Source organism: Dama dama, chromosome 7, assembly GCF_033118175.1.
Source record: "Dama dama isolate Ldn47 chromosome 7, ASM3311817v1, whole genome shotgun sequence".
NCBI classification, from domain to species: Eukaryota; Metazoa; Chordata; class Mammalia; order Artiodactyla; family Cervidae; genus Dama; species Dama dama.
In genome coordinates, this window is record NC_083687.1 from 39158384 (window position 1) to 39180343 (window position 21960).

The 21960-nt window shown below is 37.8% G+C and overlaps 1 protein-coding gene across 5 annotated transcripts in view; it reads right to left on the bottom strand.

The window, feature by feature from the left end:
- The window catches only part of CDKAL1 (CDK5 regulatory subunit associated protein 1 like 1), a 579065-nt gene that overhangs the window by 314146 nt on the left and 242959 nt on the right, over positions 1-21960 (bottom strand). For all 5 annotated transcript variants that reach the window (XM_061147519.1, XM_061147518.1, XM_061147516.1 and 2 more), the window contains one exon: positions 380-483. In XM_061147519.1, coding sequence (XP_061003502.1) covers positions 380-483 — 104 coding nt within the window. The remainder of the gene's footprint in view (positions 1-379; positions 484-21960) is intronic.

A 21960-nucleotide genomic window follows, 5' to 3' on the forward strand; every position in this document is an offset into this window, starting at 1 on the left:
AAATGGCCCAAAAATTACCAAAGAAAGAGACAGAAATCTTTAAAAGATATTTCACTCACTCCACAGAAGTCTAATTAACACACACCAGAAGGTCATGGCTTTCATTTTTATTTTTTTGTCTTTTCCATGAAATATAAAGACAGGTGATAAATTTCAAAGTATGTCACCTACCGTAGAGTCATAAGAAAACAGAAGAGTGTGAAAGAAAAGTCATGCAAATATCATAACCTGAATCTGACACCACCTTCTATTAGATAAGCTGAAACATTTGTAAACTCTTCAGAAAGCTAAACAAGCATAACCTAAAGTCAAGTTTTACTTAGAAGACTACTAAAATTTATTAAAGAGACTGAAATCACAGAATTCTAGAAACTCTTACCTTGAAAAGACTGTTTGGCTCTATCTACTAACTCATCAATCGGATAACTGGCCAAATTTCCTCTGGCGTGTTTAGTTTTGCAGTAGGTACAAGCATTGAGACACCTGTTCAAATGATAGCGATAAATACAGTTAAAACTTTTAAAGACACTTAACACGGGGGGAAAATATCCAAAATATACACCAAACTGCTGTTTTAGTATCATTTGCCAGTTTATATTAGAGATATGAAAAATGAGTATCTACCAAACTTCATATTTATTTTATTTCCACCAGGCACAGAAATCTGCAATTTGTAATTCTTTTAAGTTTCAACTATTCAAGAATGGTTGTACAAACCACATAATATTAACTTCAAATCCACACATTAATATGGAACAAAATTTATAAATGCTTAAAATGGTCACTCAAAAGAAAAAAAAAATTCCTGATTTTTAAACCAATGGAATTTATTTGGCAATTATAAAACTAAAATTTTAGTATCACTTATATATACTGCATTATTCATAAATGAAAAAGTTTTAACTTTTAACTAAAGAATAAATCAGCAACATAGAATTCTCATAAGAAAATACATTCTTAGTAATCTTCAGATAATATCTTTAACTCTTCAAAATCAGAAAGAAATATTAAAACAGGTCCAATGAATGCTCTTTGGGATTATATTAGTCAAAGAAACCGAATGACAACATTAGTTTTAAAAAATTAAAAAATAGAATTATCTCCCAAAATACATAAAGAGATGATAAAGAATTGTCTTTTAATAATGAAAATGTTGGTTCTACTCTTATAATTTAAAAATAGTTTAAATACATTTTATTATATTAAAAAAACCATTGCACATAATAAAATATCCTTTTGCCAAAAATATAAGTCTCAGCAACACTGAACAAAACAAAGAATAACATCTCTTCAAAGATTCAACTGCTATAATAAATAGCAAGGTTTTTAAAGACTATCACTAAGAAAATGCTTTAAAATTTCAAACTGAGAAAAATTAAACTTCTAATAATTACAAGTGGCCAATGTGTCATTTTGTCAATATATAATTTAAAAATACATATGAATCATATAAATCAGGAGGCAACAATGTAATGCTTAATTTATAATTATTTTTGCAGGGAACTCTTGAGTAAAACAACACATTTGTTTTGGCAAGGATTTGTAACTGTTTAACTGATTACATACTCTTAAAAATCTAACATCCCTTCTTTCTAAGCCATTTACGCACACACGCAAACTGTGGTCTCTCATACGAACACAGGCTCTGGTCCCCCCTGCTACATGTCTTCTCTTTTGAACTTTCATGTGTTCCATAATAAGGAAAAAAAGTAAGCTTTTTTTAAAACTTCTCCTTGGAAGACTAGGGCTTCCCTTGTGCCTCAGCGGGTCAAGAATCCGCCTGCAATGCGGGAGATCTGGGTTCGATCCCTGGGTTGGGAAGATCCCCTGGAGAAGGGAAAGGCTACCCACTCCAGTATTCTGGCCTGGAGAAGTCCATGGACTGTAGAGACCATGGGGTTGCAAAGAGTCGGACACAACTGAGCGACTTTCACTTTCACACTGTGGAAGACTAACTTCCTTTTGTTTAGCCCAGACTGAGCACCAGGCATGTTTCTAGACACTGTACATACATTATCCCATTTAACTCTTCTCAGATTGGGTGTTACTGTCTCCATCTTACAGATGCTTTGAAAAAGTTAGGTAATACAGTTGATTCCATAGAAAAACAAAGGAGCATCAGATACTACTGTGGCAACAACTACACACCAACTAAACAACCTAGAATAAATAAAACCTCCTAGAAACATAGAGGTTTCTATGTTTCTATGTTTCGCAGCCCACCAAGACTAAATCATGCTCCCATTTACAGCAGCATCAAAAACAATGAAATAACTAGGAATAAATTTAACCAAGAAGGTTAAAGATCTGCAGAATGAAAAGTTAAACACATTGATGAAAGAAAAATTTTTAAAAAGAGCAAAGCCAAAGGCAGCTCAATACCTAATTTCAAGCTATATTACTAAGCTACAGTAATCAAAATAGTAGGTGCTAGTGAAAAAAACAGGCATATAGGCTAATGTAAAAGAATTGCGAGTCTAGGAATAAACTCATGACTATACAGTCAACTAACATTTGACAAAACAGCCAAGAATAAATACTCAATACAGAAAAGACAGTCTATTCAACAAATGGTGCTGGGAAAATTGAATATTCACTTGCAAAAACACTTATTATATCACTGAGAAGAATTAATAGAAAATGAATTAAAGACTCAGATATAAAATCAGAAACCATATAAATTACAATTAAAATTAAATGTAAAAACCAGAAACTCCTAGGAGAAAACACATGGGAAAAGTCCCTTGACATTGTTCTGAGCAACGATTTTATTTTCGGATGTGACACCCAAAGCACAAATAACAGAAGCAAAAATGAACGAGCTGGACTACATCAGACTAAGAAGCTTCTGCACGGCACAGGAAACCAACCAGTGAGATGAGAAGGCAGACGACAGAACGGGAGAAGACACTTGCAAACCACGTATCTGATTCAAAACAAGTGATTCATAATAGAGGATTATTATTCCATAATTCCGTTCCACTTAGTCGCCCAGTTGTGTTAGACTCTTTGCGACCCCATGGACTGCAGCATGCCAGCCTCCCTGTCCATCACCAACTCCCGGAGTGTACCCAAACTCATGTCCATTGAGTCGGTGATGCCATCCAACCGTCTCATCCTCTGATGTCCCCTTTTCCTCCTGCATTCTTTGGCACTGCCTTTCTTTGGGATTGGAATGAAAACTGACCTTTTCCATAATAAGGGATTCATAATATCCGATTAGGGGTCAATATTCTAGATATAAAAATCCTCATACAGCTCAATAAATAATTGAATATTAAGATGGCTGAAGACTATGACTAGACTTTTCTCCAAAGAAAATATTCAAGTGGTCAACAGTCACAGGAAAAGATACTCAAGATTATTAATTTATCAAGGAAATGCAAATGAAAACCACAATGACATAGCATCTCACCCCTGTTAGAATGGCTATTATCAAAAAAACCAAGAGTTAACAACACCTGACAAAAGGAAACTTGTGCACTACTGGTGGGAATATAAATCGGTATTGCTAGCATGAAAAACAGTATGGACGTTCCTCAAAAAATTAAAAATAGAATTAATATGATCCAGCAGTTCCATTTCCGGGTATATCTCCAAAGGAGATGAAATCACTATCTCAAATAGGTACCCACAACCTCATTTTCACTGCAGAATTACCTACAACAGCCAAACATGGAAAACAACCTGTTTCTTCAACAAATACATGAATGAAGAAAATGTGATATATTTATATAAGGGATATATCTTAGCCATTAAAAGAAGGAAAAACTGCCATTTGCACCAATATGAATGGAGCCTGAGGACATTATGTGAAGTGAAATAAGTCAGAGAATGAAAAAAACTGTATGATCTCATTTTTACGTGGAATTCAAAATCAAACAAACAAAAGCAAAACAAAAAACAACTTCATAGAAACAAAGAAAAGACTGTTGGTTGCCAGAGGGTGGGATTTGTGAGAGGTGGGGAAAAAGAGTGAAGGTGGCTTAAAGGTACAAACTTCTAGTTATAAAATAAATTCTGGGGGTGTAATGTACAGCATGATGACTATAGTTACCAATACTGTATTGTATATCTGAACAGCAGTAAGAAAAGAGAATTGAGAAGTTCTCATTACAAGAAAAATCTGTAATTATATAAAAGGAGGAATATTAACTTAATGTGGCAAACATTTCCCAATATATACATGTATCAAATATTTATGCTTTATGTCTTAAGCTCATACAATATTATATGTCAATTATAATCTCAGTGAAACTGTGGTGGCAGTGCAGGGGGAGCAGAGTCAGATAAGTGGCTTGTTCAAGACATCTAACAACTAAAATTCAAAACACAAGTCCATCAGATTTCAAATTCCCTCCTATTGCCATAACAAGCTGCCTCCCCAGGGTAAATGTGTATCAAATATCTTGTGTGTGCGCGCTAAGTTGCTTTAGTCGTGTCCAACTCTTTGCAACCCTATGGACTGTAGACCCCCAGGCGCCTCTGTCCATGGGACTCTCCAGGCAATAATATAGGAATGGACTGCCATGACCTCCTCCAGGGGAGCTTCCTGATCCAGGGATCAGACCCTCATCTGTTACATCTCCCACATTGGCAGGTGGGTTTTACCATTAGTGCCACCTGGGAAGCCCATCAATACCTAACACACAAATGCAGATAAGATATAATAAGCAATCATCTGACATGAGATGTAAAGTGATGCAGCACGGATATTCAAAGACACAGCTGGTACTCATCATCTTGTATATGGAAAAATAAAAGTGAAGTCACTCCGTTGTGTCCAACTCTTTGCGACCCTGTGGACTATAGCCTGCCAGGCTCCTCCGTCCAAGGGATTTTCCAAGCAACAGTACTGAAGTGGGTTGCCATTTCCTTCTCCAGCGGATCTTCCCGACCCAGGGTTCAAATCCAGGTCTCCCTCATTGTAGCAGACGCTTTACCATCTGAGCCACTAGCGAAGTCCTCTTGTGTATGGAATTATTTGTCTGAAACCCGTTTCTCTTTCATTCTTTGGAAATTTCAGGCTAGGCTTCCTGTCCGTCCACTGGCCCAAACTAGTTATTTCACCCTTGTTGTTTATAAGAGTTCTATTTTCACCTTACAGCTGCTCTGTGGCACAATGCGTCACTCTCTTGGTCTTGCCATGGCTTTTAAATTCTACAGCTAAGGTCCTACAAGCTGAGTGCTCTCTCTGCCCCTCTCGCCAGTGGCTCCATGATGGTCTCGATGCAGCACACCCCATATTCATCCATCCAGGATCCCTCTGCCATTCACTCAAGTTGAACCAACACCCTTCCAGGGAAAATGCTCTCTACCCCCTGATACTACTTCCCCTGATCTATTTTTCCTGACCCATTCTCTTATTTCTCCTACTCCCAATGCAGACCTCCATAAATTAGACAATCTCAACAAAAGCTGATACTATTTCTAACTTGGGCTATTTCTTAGAAATAACTTTCTTAAGGGACACTAGCCTGGGGGCGGGGGGGGGGGAGGAAAACAGAAGGGAAAAATGCAACTTAAGTATATATAATATAAATGAATTAACACAAATAAAACACTTGGAATACTGCTGGCACCTAGTTAAGTGATCAGTAAGTACCGGACAGTGGTTGTTCACTGTGACCATGCTCAACAATTCTGTAAGGAAATCATTATGCACCATCATGTTCCAGGAATACCTGACCTCTGGAACTGATGTGTTGCTGATAGGTTGACTTCAATCAACTATGGAAACCAAATCATGTTTTCCCACTGGCTCACTTAATAAAGGTAGGAATGCACTCCCCGGGGAAAACCAATCAGGAAAATGTACTAAATGCACTTGTTTTAAATAAAACAAGGTGACTGATACTCGGAAACATTTATAATAATCAAAACAAGGCAGTAAGTATAAATGTTACATTAAGAATTCAAAATATTCTTTACTAAGCTGCTCCCTCCAGGTTAGACTTGTTGATGTGATGCATTTTTGACATTCTAAACTCTCCACTGTATAAGATAGGTTCATCCCTATCTGCAGTTACCACAATAATACCTATTATTATTTAAATAAAGTGAAAATTTCTATGGAGAGTATTTCTTAAGCATGTTAAAACAGCACTAATCAAGCACTAAGTCTGCTACATCTTACATTTAAAAAGGAGAGAGGTTTGTTACAATACACAAGAAAAACAGCCAATGAAAATCAGAAAAGAGTGAGCTTTTTGAGGCTCTTTGGTTTAAAAACAATCTTCTCAATCACCAGGAATTATGATGACCAATCATTTCCACACATAAGCCTCCAACAAAAGAGATTCATCACAGAAACCTTTCGTAGTTTCAGTTATCTGTAAACAATTAAGTAATTGTTTAAGAGTAAGAACACTAAAAAAAAAAAAAGAGTAAGAACACTGAGCCTGTTTCTTTAACTGTCAGAAAACAAAAGATCTTTGAGGGTTGACTGTTGAAAGCCAAAACCAAAAAGAGATGGCTGTTGAACTGTAAGGAAGAAGCAAAATCCTGAACAGACATACCCTGTTGTCACAGAAGGGTAAAGCTAGCACACTCCGCCTACCCATCTTTGTGCAGGTTGTTAGATGGCCACACGCCAAGAAATAACTGAAAACCTCAGTGAAGGCAGAGGCAGACCAGGCATTTAATTTAGCAGGATAACTTACATCTTGAAAGACATCTGTGGTAGAATAGTTTTACATTATAGAAATGAAACAAAATAATGAATTTCCACAATTTTAAAATTATGAAAAAAATATTTCAAAGGGTTCAAATGCATAACATGCTAATTTGATACCTAAACCACATAGAGTGAATGAAAATTAAAAGTTTTGATACACTAGGCTTTTTCTCCTAAGGAGCATCTTCTGATATCACAAGCTTTAGAATGACTTAAAAATCAGAGTTATACTTTTAAAAATTCACCCATACTGATATCTCTTTTTTTAAGGGGAGAAAAAATTATGTGACTGAGGATTCTGTCTCTGCTTCCAGACAAAGATGATTTTAAATATGCGAAAACTATTGTTTTTAACAATAGCATTAACACTTCAAACTAACTTTCTGTGTCATTCACATACTCTAATCCTTATTTATTTTTAATCAGTTGACAGAGCATCATCTTTCTCAAAGCTTCAAATTTTACAAAATAAGTCCTTTGTAGACCAAAACCTTGGAGAAATCATGTTGTGGCTTTCCATATGGAACCCTCATGAAGCAAAGAAAAAACAAAAGCTCAACAAACAGAAACCCTGCAGGCTGCGCCAGACTTGATTGTTAAATATAGTCTATTGTGAACCCTCATCATGGTTTTTAAAGTATTCAAGAGTACTTCCAGGAAAATTACAAACTTTTTGATCTTTTAAACAAATCCAAAGATACTCTTTATCAGCAAAATCTGATTGGAGCTTCAAATGATAATTTGTTTGCCAAGAACAAAATCCTGAACAAGCAAAGGAAAAATAACATACGTGAAAAACTAGAATATATCCTAAATTCTTTAAGCTTCCTATGGACATAGAACAATAGACTGGTTCCAAACCGGGAAAGGAGTACATCAAGGCTGTATATTGTCACCCTGCTTATTTAACTTATATACAGAGTACATCATGCGAAATGCTGGGCTGGATGAAGCACAAGCTGGAATCAAGATTGCTGGGAGAAATATCAATAACTTCAGATATGCAGATGACACCACCCTTATGACAGAAGGTGAAGAAGAACTAAAGAGCCTCTTGATGAAAGTGAAAGAGGAGAGTGAAAAAGTTGGCTTAAAACTCAACATTCAGAAAACTAACCTCATATCAATGTATGACAAAACCCACTGAAAAAATAAATAAAAAAAAAGAAAAAAAGAAAACTAACATCATGGCATCCAGTCCCATCATTTCATGGGAAATAGATGGGTAAAAAATGGAAACAGAGACTTAATTTTGGGGGGCTCCATATCACTGCAGATGGTGACTGAAGCCATGAAATTAAAAGACACTTGCTCCTTGGAAAAGCTATAACTAACCTCTACAGCATATTAAAAAGCAGAGACATTACTTTACCGACAAAGGTCCATCTAGTCAAAGCTATGGTTTTTCCAGTAGTCAGGTATGGATGTGAGAGTTGGACTATAAATAAAGCTGAGCACTGAAGAATTGATACTTTTGAACTGTGGTGTTGGAGAAGACTCTTGAGAGTCCCTTGGACTGCAAGGAGATCAAACCATTCAATCCCAAAGAAAATCAATCCTGAATATTCATTGGAAGGACTGATGCTGAAGCTGAAACTCCAATACTTTGGCCACCTGATGTGAAGAACCAACTCATTGGAAAAGACCCTGATGCTGGGAAAGACTGAAGGCAGGAGGAGAAGGGGACGACAGAGGATGAGATGGTTGGATGGCATCACTGACACAACGGACATGAGATTTGAGTAGGCTCTGGGAGTTGGTGATGGGCAGGGAGGCCTAGATGAAAGAAGGCCTACAGTCCATGGGGTCGTGAAGAGTTGGACACGACTGAGCGGCTGAACTGAACGAATGGCCAGGGCTCCTCCCATGGAACAAATCTCTCCACTTGAGTTCCTGCCTCCATATCCAATCTCAATGTCCTACTCCAAAATTTCATTGTAATAACTGTTGCTTCTGTCTTTAACTATAATTGTGCCCTTTGCAATTGCAGGGGTTGGGATAGAAGGGTCGGGGAGCACAGCTGCTAACCTTTCTTCTATTTGTATTAAATTAAATAACAACTGCAACTACAGTTTTTCCTTATCCTACTCCCATTAACTGCTGTGCTACATCCTTTGCTTCAAGGAGTTGTGTCAATGTATTTAAACTCTGTTTCCTTATTTCTCATTTCCTTTACCTGAAAGATATCTTTATCATCAACATCAATCAATCTCCATAAAAGTCAACACAAGCTTTAAAAGCATCTGGGGTGGGGAAGTGCTAGTAAGAGTAAAAGACGGCAGTGGAATGCTTGCCAGGCACTCAGCTACACAATAATTTTATACTAATTGTTTCATTTATCCTTGCAACAATCTTGGTGTAAGTATCATTTTTCCTAACTTTCATACAGGAAACTGAGGCTGAAAAGGATTAAAGAATTTGTCCAAATTTGCACAGATGGCCAAGTGAAAGATGCAATCGTTATCGGAAATTCCTGTATCATGGATTGTACTCTACATCTCATAAAATACAATAAGTTACTCTAGGTAAGAATATATGATTGTTGGGGAGGATTACGGTGAGATGGCAGAGTGGAAAGCTCTAGGAATCTGTCTCCCCACCTAGACAACAACTGCACTGGCAGAATCTGTCTGATGTAACTACTTTGGAATTCTGGAGTCTTCTGATGGCTAGCAACTTCCAGGGGGAGATCTGAATGCAAATTGCCCAATGACAACAGAATAAACATGGGACATTCTCCAGGACAGACCAGATGTTAGACTGAAAGTTAAGACTCCAAATATTTTAAAAGACAGGTTAAAAAAAAATAAATAAAAAATAAAATAAAATAAAATAAAAGACAGGTATCAAAGTTTCTTCTCAGATCACAAGAGAATGAAGTCAGAAGTGAGTAACAAAAAAGGAGAGGAAAATTCACAATACTGTGGAAATCAAACAACACATTTGTAAATAACCTATGAATCAAAAAAGAAACCACAAAAGAGAAATTAGAAAACAATTAGATATGAACAAGAATAAGCACTGCACACCAAAATTTATGGGATGCAGATAAAGGAGTACTATGGGGAAATTTCATAGCTAGCTAAAAACACATCAAAAAAAAAACAAACTCATATCGATAGTCAACTTTACAATGTAAGTAAACAGAAAAAGAAGAATAAACTAAAATCAAGACTAGAAGAAAGAAGAAAATAAAGATCTGAGAGAAGATAGAGAAGAGAAAAAAGAGAAAAATCAACAAAACCAGAAGTTGATTCCTCAAAAAGATTAATAAAAATGACAAACCTTTATCTAGATAAAGAAAAAAAAAAAAAAGAAGAGCCTAATTATTATAATCAGAAATGAAAGTGGGCCATTATTACTAACTCTAAAGATATTCAAAGGATTATAAGAGTGACATGAACAATTGTACACCAACAAATTGAATGACCCAGTTGATATGAACAGATATCTGAAAATAAAAAAAAACTATTCAGACCAAATAGGCTTCCCTGGTGGCTCAGACAGTGAAGATCTGCTTGCAATGCAGGAAACCTGGGTTCGATCCCTGGTTTGGAAGATCCCCTGAAGGAGGATATGGCAAACCACTGCAGTATTCTTGCCTGGAGAATCCCATGGACAGAGGAGCCTGGCAGGTTACAGTCCACAGGGTGCAAAAAGTCAGACATGACTAAGCACATACATATCCAGACTAAATCAGGAAGAAAGAGTAAATGTGAATATATCTGTAACTAGTTCAGAGCTTGAATCAGTAATCAAAAATCACTCAACACATAAAAGCTTTGAAGCTGATTACTTCACTGGTGAATTCTATCAAACATTTAGAGAAGCACTAATAATAATTCATTCCTCTCTAGCTTTTCCGAAAACTGAAGAAAAGGGAATATTTTCCAACTCATTCTGAGAGCAAAATTACCTTAATGCTCAAGTCATAGAAAGCCACTGAAAGAGAAGGAAATCACAGAAAAGGAGAAGGAAATCCCGTGTGAACATCCTCAATAAACAAGATGCTAGGAAACAGAATTCAGCACATTACAAGAATTATATAGTACAACCAACTGGGATTTATTGCTGAAATGCAAGGATGTTTCAACAATGTGAACTGATCAACATAGTATGTTATATCAACAGAATGAAAGAGGAAAAAAAACATGATGTCAGTTGATGAAGAGAAAGCATTTGACAGAATTCAACATCTTCTCACTATAAAAACAATCAACACATTAGAAACAGAAACTTCCTCAACATAATGAAAAAAAACCCATCTATGAAAAACTCACAAAGAACATCATGTGCAGTGATTAAACTGAAAGTTTCTCCTCTAAGATGAGCAACAAGGCATGGATGCCTACTTTCACCACTTCAAATCAACACAATACTTAAAGTTTTAGCCTGATCAATTAGGCAACTAAAAGAAAGAAGGGACATCGAAATTAGGAAAAAGAAGTAAAACGATCTCTGCAGATGATTCCATTTACAATAACATCAAAAAGAATAAAAAACCTACAAATTAACTGAACCAAAGTGCTGTAAAGTCTTTTGCATTGAAAACTACAGCACTGCTGTAAGAAATTGAAAACACAAAAATACATGTAGACATCAATTTAGATTAGAAAACTTCATATCATTAAAATGTCAATGTTACCCATAGATAATAAATAAAACATAAATAAATGTGACTAGACCTCATGTTTGATTAGAAAACCTAATATCATTAAAATGTCAATGTCATCCATAATGATCTAAAGATTCAATGCAAATCCATTAAAAAAAATAAAAGACTCCAATGACATTTTTTGCAGAAATAGAAAAACCTATCCCAAAATTTATATAAAATATCAAGGTAGCCCAAACAGCCAAAACAATCTTGAACAAAACGAAAGACTGGAGGATTCACAGTTCCTGATTTCAAAACGTTCTATAAAGCTACATTAAAACAGGGTGATACTGACATAGACAGACATGTAAAATAGTGGAATAAAATAGACAGCCCCAAAATAAACCCTCATGTATACGGTCAAAAGATTTTGACAAGAGAGTAAAAATCAGTTTTTCAACAAATGATGCTCGGAAAACTAGATATCCATACGCAAAAGTGAAGTTGGACCCTTACCTGAAATGATACGCAAAAAATAACTCAAATGGATCAAGGACCTATATGCAAGACCTAAAACAATAAACTTCTTAGAAAAAAAAACAAAGGACAAAAGCTTCATAACATTGGATTTGGCAATTATTTCTTGGATGCGACATCAAAGACACAGACAATGTAAGAAAACAGACAAAGGACTTCAGGAAAAGTTCTTAATTTTTTGCATCAAAAGACATTATCAACAGAGTAAAAGAGCAGCCCACAGAACTGGAGATAATATCTGCCAACTAAATATCTGATAAAAGATAATGTCCAGAATATGCAGAGAACTTAAAAACCTCAGTAAAAACAAAAGCAACAACCCAATTCAAAAATGCGCAAAGGACTGGAACAGACATTTCTCCAGAGAAGATACATAAATGACTAATGCCTGTGCTTACTCACTCAGCTGTGCTCAACTCTCCGCAACCGCATGGACTGTAGCCTGCCAGGGGGGTTCTCCAGGCAAGAATACTGAAGTGGACCACCATGCTCTCCCCCAGGGGATCTTCCCAACTGAGGACTGAAACCCAGCTCTCCTGCATTGCAGGTGGATTCTTTACCATTGGAGGCACCAGGGAAGCCCAAGAACACCACAATGGATAGCCTATCCCATCTCCAGGGGAACTTCCCGATCCAGGAATCAAACCAGGGTCTCCCGCATCGCAGGCAGGTTCTTTACCAGCTGAGCTACCAAGGAAGCCCTATGAATGACCAAAAGAAGGACATGACAAGATACTCAAATCACTAGAGAAATAAAAGTCAAAACTCCAGTGAAATACTAATTCACACCAATTAAGATGGCTACTACCAAAATACAAAACAAATCCAAAAAACAAGTGTTGGAGACTGTGTGGAGAAACCAGGATCCCTGGGCACTGGTGGAAATGTAAAATGGTACAGCCACTGTGGAAAACAGTATGGTGCTTCCTCAGAAAAGTAAAAGTAGAATTACCATATGATCCAGCAATTCCAGTTCAGAGCTATACTGCAAAGAATTGGTAGTTCTATTTTTAGTTTTTTGAGGAACATAGATACTGTTCTCCATAGTAGATGTAACAATTTACATTCCCAACAACAGTATAGGAGGGTTCCCTTTTCTCCACAACCTCTCCAGCACTGACTGTAGACTTTTTGATGATGGCCACTCTGATCGGTGTTAGGTGATACCGCATTATGGTTTTGACTCACATTTCTCTGATAATTAGTGATGCTGAGCATCTTTTCATGTGTTTTTTGGCCATTTGCATGCCTTCTTTGGTCAATGATAGCCTTTAGAATTGAAGATGGATAGGTGAAAAAAGCAGAAAAAAAGATGATTTTTACTGAATATTAGCCTAAATCAAATAACATGCCAACTGATACAAACATAGAATATAATTCATAAGCAACAATAAAAATCACCAGTTGGATTTCCAAATGTGTTCTATTTGTAGCTAGTGGCTTACTCCTTGGGGGATACAGTTCCACACCCATAACAGCAACAACTGTTTTCTGAATGTATTTACCAAAACAGCATGGTGAAAGATGAGGAAATCCTGACATTCATAAAGCACATACTTTTCCAAAATATTCTTTTATTCCATCTGATTGTTATTTTTAATTTTATAGAACAATAACAGCAGTACAAACAACTAAGGTTAAGTGATTATCTCTCTTTCTCTCAGTGGAGATAGCTGTAGTCATCAAGTAATATTGACTAGTGAAGCAAAAACACCCGATTGGCCAAAGTGACTATGTGCAGAAGATGTGAATTAACTTATATATGTCCATGCTGAAAAAGAAACAGGGACTCTGATGGCAACTATTTATCTGCTAACAGAGTAATAAGGCACTTTACTTACAAAGTGTGTGTAAATCATATATATATATGATAAGGTCAAAAAAGCAGTAATGAATACTCTTTTTAAGGTAATATAATCAAGTAGATATATACCTATATGTAAAGCACAGATGTGCAAGTATACAGACATACACACAGAGAGTTCTGCCACTTTCACTCCTAAATATTCACTGCATCTCTGAGTTTGTTTTGATTTTTTTTTTTTTTTTTTTAGATAGAGACAACTGGTCCCCTTTCCAAACATACTGAATCAGAATCTACAAGAACGGAACCAAGGCATATGCATTTGTAAAAAGTGGTACTGTTTTTATATGCCTGAGTTGAGGCCAAATTTACTTGGTGATATTAGAAATAACAATTTACTTCTTGTGGCTTAACAGTTAACATATTGCTAACGTTATCTGCTATTAAGGAAAACTGAAGCTTCACTTCCAAGTATTCTAATGAATAACATATGAGAAGTAATCTCCAGCAACACTTATCTAAGGGTTAATCTCCTCAAAGTTTGATGAATCGCACACTAATTACACCAAGAGAATAAAAACCTGAATAATTGACCCCAAAATCTCTTAAAAAGTAAGAGTATCAGCGAAGAGCTATTGTTTTTGCTTCCTCAGTGGCTCTGGAGGCAGACATCTGCCAGGGTCAAGTCTCACAGAAAATACTAGCAGGAATGAATTCTATAACATATAACAGGTACCATATTTTGGTGCCTAGGATAAAAGGTATTGCTCCAACATGGGTCTAAACATTCTGCAGAAAGAAAAAAAAAAAATCTTATATTCCAACTGTGTTTAAAACTAGAAGGCTAAACTCAGATAATTTTCTAACCTGTGTAGGAAAATAGTTTGGGCCAAATAATGGTGCAATTACATAATGAAGAGGAGGTGTTTTAAATTGAAATGTAAAAGTAACACCTAAGCATTTATGCAATTACCCACCATTTTAACTTCAACAAAACCTCCAAATTTGAGAAGTACAATTCTAATTAGAATTAAAATAACTGAATGAGTAAAATCCAGCTACCTATTTCTTCCATTTGGCAATTATACCTAAAGCAGGCCCAAGACAAAATAGCACATATCAACGATAAAATGAGGGGACCAGCAGGTCCCTAATGTAAAGTTGCTGCCCATGAAGCAAAACACCAAAACCTCCAAAACGTTGTCTGCACTCAAGTCTCAGCTGCACAAAGGTTTGTTTTGTGTACAGTGTTCTCCTCCTTCATACATATTACACCTATTTCCTTGAACAACTGCAAGAACCCCTAGTGATCCCCAAAAAGTTCTTTTTCTTCCCTTTTTGTGGGACAGGGAGAGGACTGATAAAAGCTATCCCAATTAAATACAGAATTTAATCCTTTCTAAAGAATCATGCTTGGGTAAAAACGTTTACCCAAATTTTGGAGATCAGACCAGGTAGCTGAGTGCCCACAACTTCCAGAGAATATAAAACAAATGATAGGAAATGCTATTTATTAGTCTCTCCAGAGTAGATGTTTTACCTTCTGTTTGGTTTTTTTTTTTTGGCTTTCAACAGATCCTACTGGAAAATTTCAGTATCTCCTATTCAACTTTTCTTCTAGATAAAATAGGGGAAATCAGTTCATTTTCAGATTTTTCAAAATAAAATCATTCTAATTTGTCTTGGTAATTCCATTTCCAGGGTTCTCAAAGGTTGCTGATAAGGGTGCAAATTGGTCTAACTTTTCTGAAGACAAATCTGCTAATATGTGTTAAAAGCCTCACAATATTTCCCAATATCTCTATTTCCAACCTAATACTATTTTATTGCATTTTAAAACTGTACAATTTACAGCAGGATCCTCTATGATCCACCTCCCAGAATATTGGAAATAAAAGCAAAAATAAACAAATGGGACCTAATGAAACTTAAAAGCTTTTGCACAACAAAGGAAACTATAAGGAAGGTGAAAAGACAGCCCTCAGATTGGGAGAAAATAATAGCAAATGAAGAAACAGACAAAGGATTAATCTCAAAAATATACAAGCAACTCCTGAAGCTCAATTCCAGAAAAACAAATGACCCAATCAAAAAATGGGCCAAAGATCTAAACAGACATTTCTCTAAAGAAGACATACAGATGGCTAACAAACACATGAAAAGATGCTCAACATCACTCATTATCAGAGAAATGCAAATCAAAACCTCAATGAGGTACCATTACACGCCAGTCAGGATGGCTGCTATCCAAAAGTCTACAAGCAATAAATGCTGGAGAGGGTGTGGAGAAAAGGGAACCCTCTTACACTGCTGGTGGGAATGCAAACTAGTACAGCCGCTATGGAGAACAGTGTGGAGATTCCTTAAAAAACTGGAAATAGAACTGCCATGTGACGCAGCAATCCCACTCCTTGGCATACACACCGAGGAAACCAGATCTGAAAGAGACACATTTACCCCAATGTTCATCACAGCACTGTCTATAATAGCCAGGACATGGAAGCAACCTAGATGCCCATCAGCAGACGAATGGATAAGGAAGCTGTGGTACATATACACCATGGAATATTACTCAGCCATTAAAAAGAATTAATTTGAATCAGTTCTAATGAGATGGATGAAATGGAGCCCATTATAGAGAGTGAAGTAAGCCAGAAAGATAAAGACCAATACAGTATACTAACGCATATATATGGAATTTAAAAAGATGGTAATGATAACCCTATATGCAAAATAGAAAAAGAGACACAGATGTACAGAACAGACTTTTAGACTCTGTGGGAGAAGGCGAGGGTGGGATGTTCTGAGAGAATAGCATTGAAACAAGTATACTATCAAGGGTGAAACAGATCACCAGCCCAGGTTGGATGCATGAGACAGGTGCTCAGGGCTGGTGCACTGGGAAGACCCAGAGGGATGGGATGGAGAGGGAGGCGGGAGGGGGGATCGGGATGGGGAACACATGTAAATCCATGGCTGATTCATGTCAATGTATGGCAAAAACCACTACAATATTGTAAAGTAATCAGCCTCCAATGAATAAAAATAAATAGGAAAAAAAACTGTACAATTTGTATACAGTTTATAAAGAAATAATCTTTCAACTACAGATTCTTAAAAACAAAACACTACTGCTATCATAATAATAAAGAGTAAGCTAATAGGGGCACAATGTTTACTGTGTGTGAGGTACTATTTTAAGCACTTTACACGTATTAAATCACTTTATTGGGCTTCCCTGGTGGCTCAGTGTTAAAGAATCCGACTGCCAATGCAGGAGATGCGCGTTTGAACCCCAGTCTGGGAAGATCCCCTGGAGAAGGAAAGGGCAACCCATTCTGGCCTGGGAAATCCCATGGATAGAGGAGCCTGGTGGGCTACAGTCCATGGGGTCAGACAAAACTTAGTGACTAAACAAAAAATCACTTTCAGTCCTTACAGCAACTTAGTGAGGTTCATGTTTTTATTGACCTTCTTTCACACATGAAAAAACAGGTTGAATGAGACCAGGTGTGTGTAAAATGGATGGCTAATGAGAATCAAGCACAGGGAACGCTGCTCAATGCTCTGTGGTGACCTAGATGGGAAGGACACCCAAAAGAGAAGGGATACACATGTGTATGTACAGCTGACTCACTTTGCCATACAGCAGAAACTGGCAACATTGTAAAGCAACTATAGTCCAGTGAGTTCTTTTTTTAAAGGCTGCTAATGAGTGGTATGGCTGGGATTTGAACTTAAGAACCCCTAGATCATCTGACTTCAAGATACATAGTCAAAACTAGCTAGATTAACAGACAAGATCCCATTAATGTTCTGATATCCATGATCAAATATCAATATCTTATGGCATTTAAATTTCAAGAAAAGTAGCTTGTAAGCTAGACTAATGTTAACCTAGAACAGCTGCAGACCCTGCAAAGTCACTACTCCTTAGCCTGCCAGGCATCCCCCACTGCAATGTGCTACAGGAGCAGGAGCGTCTATTTCTTTCTTCCTGTAAAGTCATTCAATTCACCACAGAAGGTAAGTTTAAGCTGAGTTTCTAGCTATGATTGCCTTGGTGGTGCTGCCTTTTTATTTCTAAGAGAAAATATTTGCATAACATGCAAATTAATTACATGTACAGTGAGCTAATGAGCAAAATTCAGCAAATTAAATAGCCTTTGAAACACAAGAGACATTACTTTGCCAACAAAGGTCTGTCTAGTCAAAGCTACGGTTTTTTCCAGTGGTCATGTATGGATGTGAGAGTTGGACTATAAAAAGAAAGCTAAGGGTTGAAGAATTGATGCTTTTGAACTGTGGTGTTGGAGAAGACTCTTGAGAGTCCTTTGGACTGCAAGGAGATCCAACCAGTCCATCCTAAAAGAGATCAGTCCTGAATGTTCATTGGAAGGACTGATGTTGAAGCTGAAACTTCAGTACTTTGCCACCTGATATGAAGAACTGACTCATTTGAAAAGACCCTGATGCTAGGAAAGATTGAAGGCAGGAGGAGAAGGGGATGACAGAGGATGAGATGGTTGGATGGCATCACCAACTCAATGGACATGAGTTGAGTAAACCCTGGGAGTAGGTGATGGACAGGGACGCCTGGATGAAAGAAGGCCTGCGGTCCATGGGGTCGCAAAGAGTCAGACATGAATGAGTGACCGAACTGAACTGAGACACAATCATCAGTTTGATTCACTTGAAACCTTTTCCCACTGCCATTTCCAAACAAATGACACCAGGTACTCAGTCAATTCACAACTCAACAGTGCATGTGTGGGCAATATTACCTTTCCATTACACAGGAGGAAAAGGAGGTCAAAGCTGGAACCCACAGGCTATTGCTCCAATGCTCAGAAGAAGGAAGGAGGGCAAGGAAGAGGGTTAATTTGAAGGACACAAGCGTTCTCTCTCTCTCAGCCTTTTTTGAGAGGCAACCCAAAAATGATGAGGCTAAAAGCAGAGAGGGGAAACAACAGATCTTTGCTACAAGAGGCTCTCTCTGCATCTAAAACCCAAATAACCTAAAAGTCTGGCCTTATGCAGACTCCAAGCAAACAAAAAGGTAAGTTGTGAAAGCCAAACTAAGGTTTATGAAACAGTCTGGGAAGTCAGATTCCACAGGACAGGAGACTGCAGCCTAGAAGACACCTAACTCCCGCCCCCACAGCTGTCCTTTCCAGAGCACCTCCAGCTAATAGGCCTTGCCCTAGACTAACAAAGACGACAATACACTTCATTGTGAAAATGTATTTGAAATGCAGCCTAAGGGTAAGGAGCAAGCAGAGGCCAAGATAGGGCAATGGCCTTTAAATTAAGGTCCCCGGGCCTGGGTGGAGGCTTCAGGTTCTAACAGGCTCAAGAAGAACAAGTCTGGGTACCTAGAATGGGAAGTGACCACAAATCGACCAGTAGTCTACTTGGGTTTTACGGGAGCTAATCTGCCAAAGAAACCATAAAACCTGCTAAATGTCTATGTCAACGGCTCGGAAACTCGAGAGTAGGTCCAGAGCTCTAGAAAGTGCTGTCAACAGACGGGTTGCTGGTGGCCCTATTCTGACTCAGTAGGTCTGGGGTGACACCTAAGAATTTGCTCTCTAGGTCATACTTGTGCTTCTGGTCCAGAGACCACACCGAAAACCACTGCTCTGAGGCGGCCTCCCATCCACTGTGGGAGAGTTACTAGAAGCTGCAGTTCCCAATGGACAGTCCTTCCCAAAGGCCACCCAGATGTGCCATGGAAGACAAGAAAAAGGAAACATTCTCAGTGGTAAAACTCACTTGCTGTCAAGTACACTGACTAAGATTGCAAGACTGAGAGGGGTCCCATCAGACCGGAGAAAGAAGAACTGGCCTTGGAACTGAATGAGGTATTGAAATGTCCCTGTTTGGAGAAGTGGTGAGGGTGTCTTGTTGAAGGGCAAATTTTAGTTAAGGACATGTATGAGAGGGGTCTGGGAGTGAAAAGTGAACTATAGGGCATGTCGTTAGGTTCCTGCCCTGGACTTAGTCCCATTCCCTTTTTCTAAAAGAATATTGGCTTTGTTCAGGGATCGATTCCTTCCTCATGTCATCCATAAAGCTCACGAAAAACCGGCTCCAGCAGCAGTTGTAGAGTAGCGCATGATTACAGAGAAATCCCTTTCCCTTTTCCAATAAATGATTTCAGGAACTCAGAACTAAGCCAATCAGCACAGGGCATTCTTATGGAAACTGGAATTAGTTTTGAACTGTGCAAGAATAAAATTCTTATCAACAAAATGCACTGAGACTTTGGGGGAAATTTTTTGCTCTTAAAACATAGTCCCTCTCTTTTAGAGATTATAAAGTACAGGTTTGCACTCAAGACCACTTGATGTCCTGAAAGTCAGAGGAAGATTGCTGTAAATACCACAGAAAAATGCAAACAAAGCCACTGAAGTAAGGTATATCTCTTAACTTAGCATTATATAAATCATTATATTTCATTATCATTAGGTTATTGATGATCTGTAGTTGAAATATGTGAATGCTACCAACAATATATGCAGCAAAATCCATTAACAGCTTCTAAGAACCAATTAAATGCTGTCTGCCACAATAATTTTATACCTTCCTTAACTCGAACAGGGCTTCCCTGGTGGCTCAGATGGTAAAGAAATTTGCCTACAGTGTGGGAAACATGGGTTCCTTCCCTGGGTCTGGAAGATTCCCTGGAGGAGGGCATGGCAACCCACTCCAGTATTCTTACCTAGAAAATCTCATGGACAGAGGAGCTTGTCAGACTACAGTCCATGGGGTCAAAGAGTCGGACACGACTGAGTGACTTCCACTTTCACTTTAACCTGGACAACTTTCTTTGCACTTGCATTCTTTCTAGGTGCCAACTTTGAAAAATGCCTTATATTGGGAGATATGAGGTTTACAAGACAGATCAGTCAGTTCAGTTCAGTTCAGTCGTTCAGTCGTGTCCGACTCTTTGCGACCCCATGAATTGCAGCACGCCAGGCCTCCCTGTCCATCACCGACTCCCGGAGTTAACTCAAATTCATGCCCATCGAGTCGGTGATGCCATCCAGCCATCTCATCCTCTGTCGTCCCCTCCTCCTCCTGCCCCCAATCCCTCCCAGCATCAGGGTCTTTTCCAATGAGTCAACTCTTCGCATGAGGTGGCCGAAGTACTGGAGTTTCAGCTTCAGTACAAGACAGACCCTTCAAATTAGGAAAGAATTATATCATAGACATATTATCAAGACTCCATAAAGATTACTTGGGTAATGTGCTAGGTTTCAGAATTTGGGGTGTTTCTAAGAGTCCAGTATCATACTCCTTCCCCCCCCACACACACAGAAGAAAATCAGAGTTCTAGTTCAATCCTCTCATTTTACCAGTAAGAAATGGAGACTGAGTGATTCAGCTAACTAATTTGAAGAAGAAAAGAAAAAAGCATGTTTTCTAAAATGCAGTTTAATGGTACTACTTGTTGTCCACCTTTTCTCCTGACCAAAGAAAATGCTGAGACAGGCCCCGGTCCCATCAACAAGAAGGATCCTTGACAGAAGAGGAGAAAAGAGGTGGGGTGAGATAGCATCACCTGCTTCTTTTAAAGCTTAGAGAATAAAAAACCTACTGTTAAAATACTTATGAAAAGTTATTATCATATTCACATTATCAGAGTCACATTGAAAACAGCTAACCCAAGTACTAAGAGGTACATGATACAGTCTCTTCTATGAATCTGAGAAATCAAAACTATAAATGTCAGATCTCTGCCATACCATCAGGACAGAAGGACCTGAGATAAAATACTTGAAGCTGTTTTTTGTGTTTTGTCATCTCAGTCTTTTGCTAAGCTTGAAAAAAAAATTGTTTTTCAGGATGACTTGAACACAAGATTCTACTTAATCCTACAGCTACCTATTTTGATGTTAAGTCATAAGACTAAAGCTGAAAGGTAATGCAGTGCATTTCACCTTCCCAGGGAAGTTTCGGTAGAACAAGGAAACAAGTGGGTGGCTTAATTAAAATAATGCCTGGAATACAATATTCACTGTATTAGGTATGTAGGAACTAAAATGAACCTGATAAGGACTAAATACTAGAACAATGGCTCACTTTGAGACTTTGACCAAATCTCATAATTGATTCCCAAGAAAAATGTAGACAACGCAGAATTCTACAGACAGTAGAATATAGCCACTGCGGCGAACAGTAAGCTGGTTCCTGAAGAAATGAAACACAGAATCACAATATGATCCAGCAATCCCACTTCTAGGTATACACACAAAAGAATTGAAAGCAGAAACTTAAACAGCACATCAGTGTTTATAGCAGAATTATTCACAATAGTCAAAATGCAGAACAACCCAAATG